The sequence below is a fragment of the Triturus cristatus genome, chromosome 4_2 (assembly GCF_964204655.1).
Source record: "Triturus cristatus chromosome 4_2, aTriCri1.1, whole genome shotgun sequence".
NCBI lineage: Eukaryota > Metazoa > Chordata > Amphibia > Caudata > Salamandridae > Triturus > Triturus cristatus.
Window position 1 is genome coordinate 896,437,944 of NC_140586.1, and position 7,856 is coordinate 896,445,799.

Below are 7,856 nucleotides of genomic sequence, written 5' to 3' on the forward strand. Positions count from 1 at the left end.
CAGTCAATCTATTGCTGTGCATGTTGCTGCAGGGGGTTGGGAGAGGGCCTGGTTCCCTGCCAGGCCCTGCGTCCAATCCCCCACAAGAAACCAAACTTCCCACTGCGAACGACGCAGATGCCCACCCCCATTTTACATACCTATTTATTTTTCACAGTACCACGAGCAGTCAACTCCCTGCTTCGCAAAGTCTTCAGCTATGTACAGCAGGGGTTGGTTGAAGGGTCTGGCCTCTAACCAGGCCCTGAGCTCAAACTCCCCATAGGCGGTCAAACCCCATTGAACACGGCCTTTGGCAATGCACGGCGGCAGGTTGTATGCAGGGTCTGGCCACTAGCCAGCCCTGCACTTAATCCCTCCCTGCCGCAGACACCAATCGCCCATGGACCTCTTCCCACATTTTACATATTTTTCATTGTACTCATGCAGTACAGTGGGACTGTACAAGCCTCGCTCAGTGAAGCTTTACAAGTTCCTCTGGTATGCTGAAGCTGAAACGTGAGCGACAGTGCCAGGGGAAAAAAAATAAATAAATTACAAAGTGCTTTTGTTCTATAGCAGGTCCTCTGGACCTGCACCATTGCAGCCCCATAAATGCCAGGCGGTCTGGGTATCCTTTTCCCTGCCCCTAACATCTTTTCTATTTTTTACTTCAGAACATGCGGACCATTTCCCTGAGCCATGTCTATGTATTTGGGCCCACAACATTGCTCTCAGAGTTGCAGGCAGCCAATCAGATCACTTGGTTCCGCAGGACCAGTACCTGTCCTGCAATACTGTAAAGACCAACAGGAGAAAAAGCTCTCAGCCAGAGTGCTCGTATTTTTTTTAATGTATGGTACCATGTAGCTCCAGCAAGACCAACTGCCCAGATATGCATGTTTTAGCCCCTTTATGACCATTTCAAGTACCTCTTTAAAAGCAATATTTTTAAAAACAACCGAAATGATGCATTCTAAATAATGAAAAACATGTTTTCTAAGTATAGTTCTAACTTTTTTTGCCAAATATGGTATAACTCCATTTAGTCATTTTTCTTTTAGCTGCTTTAACATTTTCCTGCGGTAATTAACATGGAAAAAAATCAATGTTTTGGATCCCCACTTGATGCATCACCCCGTACCTGTCCTGGGAAGAGCAGAGGTAAAAGCACTTCTTTTTAGAAAATTTTGTGAAGATTTCTCAAATGGCTAAACACAATAAGGTAACCCAATAAGCCCTAAGGAGGCTGGGTACAATAATCTCAGAAACAGGAAGACGTCTGAAGGAGTGATTTTGACAGGTATCACACAGTTAGAGGATTGCTAGGAAACGTATCTAATCCAATGCCATTATGCCAATATGAAATATATTCAAGTAGTTCTAAATTCAGCAATGAAATTAGCGTACTTGAAGTATAAAAAACAACAAATATATGTACTTATTGGACAAACAAGCAGCCGGTCATCAATCTCACATGAAGAAATTCGAATTACTTCATGAAGAAATTGTAAGAAACACCGCCGAATTGAAACAATCTGATGAGAGAAAAGGGAAAATAACTAGGCCAGATTTTACTCGCATAAGCGCAACCTCTACTGTTATTGTTCCGTCTCTACGCGGAAAAGGAATCTGAGCAAGGTTGCTTAAAATATTGTGTTATCTTGTGCGGTCACCATGCTGGTAAGAGTCACAAAGTGGACTGAAGAATACCTAAGGGACCTTTATAGCAACTGGCTGGTGTTGAGTTCATACCCTTAAAATAACTTAATTTGTCTGTCAAATAAATACGTATGTTTGATTTTTATACTTGAAGTATGCCTAATCTCATTGTTGAATTTAGAATGAATTGAATATATGCCATATTGACATTGTATTGGATAAGTTTCCTACCAATCCTTTAACTGTGCGATTCCTGGAAAAATAACTTCTTCAGGAGTGTGTGTTTCTGAGATTCGTCAAATGGCACCAAAGTTATTAGCGAAACAAAACAACGCTCTTCCTAATTATAACTACAGAGTGTATATATATATATATATATATATACACACACACACACACACACACACATATATATATATATATATACATACACACACACACACACACACATTCCAAGAAGAACACGCACTTCACATTCTGTGACGTAAAAACAAGCCCACCACCCGATCGCGAGTAAGTCATTTGATTTCTGCAGAGAGTTCAGCACAACGCGTTTCGCTCCCTCCTGGGTCTTCATCAAATGCAATCACAAAGTGGTCAATTGCCCTCCTTCTTAAATATCAGATACATAGTGAAGAAGGACTCAGATTGGAAACTCTAATGGCATTGGAATAACACGTTGTTCTAAAATACTTGGGATCAATGAACACTTTTAGCAATTGAATACTCCAATGTTAACACAAAAGTATAAGGTTTAACATAAACGAGCCACTTTCACTGATTGCATTCCCATGTTATCAATAGTTCCGGGACCACAATATCCATAATGTTATGCAACTGTATGTTTATCCATCCTCATCCTTCAATGTCAACTCCTTGAACGATATTTCCTGCCTTTAAGTTTTCACATATGAACATACCCCATTATATATACATACACACACACATGCATTACTGTGAAGAGCAATTTGCACCTCCTGCCCTGTACACCAATCAGCACTGTGAAGGGAGTGTGACCTGTATGCCTACAGACAGGCACCAATGTACCATTAGAATGTACCATACAGTCACAGCCAATGTTGTATACCAGTTGCAATGTATACCTACTTGGAAACAACCTTCTGTCATAAAATCAACATACTAACATTCTAGGAACCTTGAGGACCACAACCTAGTACAAAGCAGATGAAAATGGCTACAATGAAATGTAAGTCTACAACATCACAGCTATACCCAAGCATGTTTCCTAGCCCTGCACACTCTGCAAGCGTGCACTGTACGTGGACACCGTTGGCCTACGGTGGAGGGAAGAAACATCTGATTACCACACTTTCAAAGTGTGGAAAAAAAACATTGCAACAAAAAACTACACATTGATATTTCCAGAGCCTTCTGGGATCCTCACTACAAAATAAAGATGAACTTTAATACAAAGACAGCTTGCAGCCCAAGATGAACATCCTGGAAGAAAACACTGGAGTTTTAGGAAGAGGTAACACTGGAGTATTGTGAAGAGAAGTCAGCCACTTCATAGTGCAACAAAGACAACGTGAGCGATGGGTAAGAGCCAAACTGCCACTTGCTGGCCCCTAGAACCCCCCTCTCTGACCTCAACAGAGGGAACAAGCTCCTTACATAGAAAACCCCAAATCACTTTCGTATAATTTACAATCTATTTTCCCTCCATGTCATACTTTATTGTACGGTACCCAGTAGAGCATTGCGAGGCATTCTTGTAAGCGGCCAGGTGGTGTAGGAGCCCTTGGCACAACATTAATGTATTAACGCACATCCTGTTATGCCTCGTACATTTCTTCCTGCGCCACCATGGCACTGAGATGCCTTTATCTCGTGTTCATCCAACTGAAGGATACATCATAAGCTCAATCTAACTGCCAAGACACCGCCTCGGCAAGAGGCAATACATGATTTGTCGGTCAAAGCAAAGAAGTTATTATATCATTACAGAGCCAAATACAAATATTAGCAATTAAATCCTGACTTGCCCACAAAAAAAGCATACAGCACAATAAAAAAAAATACATTCGAAGAAGCCTTTCGCCACTTGCTCTGGCAGAGAAATGACACAAATATACAATCCAGTGGCAACGGTCCTACATCCAGGGAGGATACCGATACACTATTCCTGACCTCAGACGGAGCCACGATGATGCTGACACACCTTCATGTGGGTCCTTGTAGGAGGCAGTGTAAGGCATGTTCGTACACTTAGTTGCACTGACAGGGGTCGTGGTGATGCCAGCTTTGATACAGTGAGTGATGTGTTGAAACCAGGACACAAGAGCGACAGAGGTCATGTTCAGACCTAGCCACTGCACAACTTAAGGCCATTCTGCAGCACGAGTCTGTCTCATGCTGGCACCTGTGCCACAGAAGTGAGGCTAGTGAAGGATAGGGACAAAGAATAACCATGTACCTGCCGTCTGGGACATTAACATGAGATGTGCCTGAGACAGAAGTCACTCGAGTGGGGGCAGTATTAGCATTTGCTGTGACATCTGCAGGGTTCGTGTTGAAGACATGCATGGCTAGGATGAGCAGATGGCTCCAGGTACCCGGGAAACCACTTTTTCATTCCTAGACTGCTTTTATATTATCAGTGCATTCTGAGATGTGTAGCCTTAATTTATTTTTATTGAGCCAATTGGCCCACAGCACTGGATAACAATGACAGATTAAAGCAAAGTCCAGTTATTGAAAACTGCTGTCCCAATGGCAGGAAACCACCTGGTCACCACCTACGTGACACCAGATTGGGCTAAGTGGTTGCCATTTTTACAGGTGCACGAAAGTGGTACATGAAAATACTCTTAATTAATTTGAACCGGTGCTAATTACTTTGAGGCCCATCATCTGTGTTATTTACTTTGTAGATGCCTGTGCCAGCAGCATACCGTATTACTGACGAAAGGTACACCAAACACAAACAAGGGACACAACTGCTCACCTGTTCTACATTCTCCACCGTAAAGTCCAGGCCTTGTCGCTGCTCCCTGCGCTCCATGTTGGTCCCCAAAGCCTCACCGCACCCCTGGGGCAGGGACGGGGGCAGTCTGCCCAGGCACAACAGCCTGGCTGGTTTAGGGAGGGGACACCCCCTTTTGGAGGCTTCCTTATTCTGAGTGCAGGAGCTTTACCAGAGGAGAGTGAGACCCTGGAGGTGCGATTAAAAGGAGCAGTGTCCAGGATATGGGTACTCTAGAAAGGAAGGGTGGAAGCTCACACACCGAGGGTAAAATGGGGTCAATCACTAAAATGAATGGGCAGGTCTCCTGAGAAATGAAACTTATCTACTGCCGGGAAGGGTATTGATGGAGGTTGGGAGGGCGTGTTTTCTAAAGATGCGGAGATAGTGCTTCAGGGTTACTTTTGTTGAAGAGATGGGTGTAGCAGAAGGGGAATCTTTGTATGGCAAATGGAGAGATTTCTGCATTTAGAAGGGGTGGGGGTAGAATCTGTAGGCCCCCAAGGATGGGGGGGAGGAGGGGGGCTACCTCTGGTGACTGACATACATAGCTTTTCCCTGGAGGTGGGGATGGAGTGACCGGCCCCTGCACAGACTGCAAGGAGTGGGGTGATCTGAAGATGCCTCGCCACGGGCTGGGAGATGGTCCTGCGGAGGGGGGACTGCTTCTGTCTGCCGGGAGAGGGCTGCACGGCGTCTGGCTCCGTCCTCCCCGCTCGCCCTGCCCTCCACTCTCCTGCAGCCGCAGCCTGTCACTGACAGCCAGAGCCAGGCACAGGCAGCAGGGAGGCGGGGTCCTGCGGGTGGGACCGGCCTGTCCTCAGCGCTGCCTGCTTGGAGACTGAACTGTTTAAACCCACCAGGCTCAGACAGTGGTCAGTGGTTCAGACCCCCGCCCCTGCCTGTCAGCTGCGTGGCTGAGATGCCCGTCTCTGCCCGTCCTCTGCATGGTTCATTACCGGCTGCCCCTCCACCGTCCTGTCATCTCACTCGGCTGTCAGGACCCACGGTATAACTGCCTCTCGTGACACCTCGCCGCCATGTTAAAGGAGACAAGTCTCGCGGCGGCCGCAGGGATACTGCGACGAAAGTAGAATCGTGACAATTGACCGGTAGCATAAAGAATAGGCAATAGTTACTAGAGTAGGACTGAACACATTAAAGTACAATTTTCTTTCACTCAAAATGTTGCATTATTACAATATTTTTCAAGAATGTTTTTTTTATTTCACCCATTTATATATAATATTTTAAATCTCTAATACTGGTGGTTTTTATTTCTATTTACTAACTACGACATTGCTAAAAAACGGAAACATTGTGTAAAGCTGAGATATTGAACCACATCCTTGGACTACCTAGCTTTCATTCATTTGTAACACATTGATTCCAGGTGGCCACTCCGCTGTTTCGCACATTCGAAGTGAAGTGGGCTTCCTCTTTTATGTTCATGCCCCCACCCACCTCCGCTCACCACCGGGTGCGGCCATCTTTTGGCGACTTGAACCCGCCTTTTATCGCCACAACTCCGAGCATGGGACAAATATAACGGGAAAAGTGTGCAACCTAACCATGTGGAGAAGGGCTGTAATGTGATGATAGTATGTTATAATTCAGCATCAAATAACTCTATATAAAGGCAACTAGTGGATGATGCCGGTGGTGCATTTGTCGTACGCATTTTTCTGAAGAAAAAAAAAGATTTATAAGTCGCATTTGTAACATATTTTCTTACTCTCGATGGAGCCTGAGCCTGATTCAAGATGGCCATCGCGCGCAGTAGGACTCCATGGAGCAGTTCGTAGTGAAAAGCATCCCCGCTCCCGTTCCAAGATGGCCTATCGGTTAATGTGGAATTCTCTTTTCCAGTATAATCAAGGCCACTGGAATTACGCAACAGGAGAGAGTCAAATTATGCGGCAGGGCCGAGTTAATTATGCGGCAAGAAAAGGCAAATTATGCAGTATAATGCGCCACATCTTGTTATAGTATTACTTCATTTTTTTCTCATTTTTTAAACTTCGTAATACTGTCTGGGCATTGGATGCACCCCATTAGTAACAATTTAACATCCAAATTTAGCAATAGGCAACAAAGTTGACCAGTCTAGCTTTGCAACGGGCCTTCCAGCACGAGGCAACGTCTCTGCATTTTTAGTAACAGATGAATCCTTTGAGCTAGAAACATTTGTTTTGTTAAAATCTGCAAATTATGCAGTAGATGATGGATTACGTGGCAAATGTATAATTATTGGAAAATTGCCACATCCGCACAATTTCAAAATTCCAGTGGCCCTGAGTATAATTAACCCCTTGGCTGCTGAGTCTTTCACCTCTACCCATGCTAAGCCTTTTTTGGGATGTTTGAAGGAGGTTACCAGGATGCTTGTTTCTGGTCCAAGGAAGACCCAGCTTGTCAGTTTGTGCCAGACTCTTCCCATGATTTGCATATGGCTGGGTCTGAACTGGGGTGGCGAAGTGAGCTAAAGAAGGATTATGGATTCAACCCAGATCTGTGACTGGGAGTGAGTGTCTGAAAAGTTTCAGCACTCCGTCCATCATCTCCTTGTGTTTGCTTTGTTCACCTCACCTTGGCAGAGTATGCCCAGACGTCCCTTGCTCACTTTGCCATTGGATTAATTCTAGTTTGGCTGATGAGGGGTGTCACCCCGAAACCGGTCTCAGGAGTTTTGTTTCTGGTCCAGGGAAAACCTTGCTTGGCAGTACGGGCTGGACTGTTCCCATGAAGAACAGGGTCAAGACTGATTTGCATATGTCTGGGTCTGAACTGGGGTGGTGAAGTGAGCTAAAGAACGATGATGGATTCAACCCAGCTCTGTGACTGGGGGTGAGTGTTTGAAAAGTTTCAGCGTTTCGCCCTTCATCTCCTTGTGTTTGATTTCTTCACCCCATGTTGGCAGGGTATGCCCAGACGTGGGTCCCTTGCTCACTTTGCCACTGGATTCAAGCTAGCCAGGCTGATGAGGGGTGTCACCCCGAAACCAGTCCCAGGATTCTTGTTTCCGGTCCAGGGAAGACCTTGCTTGGCAGTTGGGACTGGACTGTTCCCATGAGGAACAGGGTCAAGACTGATTTGCATATGGCTAGGTCTGAACTGGGGTGGTGCAGTGAGCTAAAGAAGGATGATGGATTCAACCCAGATCTGTGACTTGGGGTGAGTGTCTGAAAAGTGTCAGCACTCCGTCCATCATCTCCTTGTGTTTGATTTG

At 45.2% G+C, this 7,856-nt stretch overlaps 1 protein-coding gene across 2 annotated transcripts in view; it reads right to left on the reverse strand.

Moving 5' to 3' along the window:
• IPO13 (importin 13) overlaps positions 1–5,435 on the reverse strand; it is a 560,046-nt gene extending 554,611 nt beyond the window's left edge. The window contains exon 1 of one of the 2 annotated variants that reach the window (XM_085602928.1): positions 4,610–5,435. In XM_085602928.1, coding sequence (XP_085459054.1) covers positions 4,610–4,666 — 57 coding nt within the window. In that variant the 5' untranslated portion in view covers positions 4,667–5,435. The remainder of the gene's footprint in view (positions 1–4,609) is intronic. The other variant, XM_085602929.1, reaches the window with a different exon arrangement.
• Between the last annotated feature and the right edge of the window lie 2,421 nt (positions 5,436–7,856).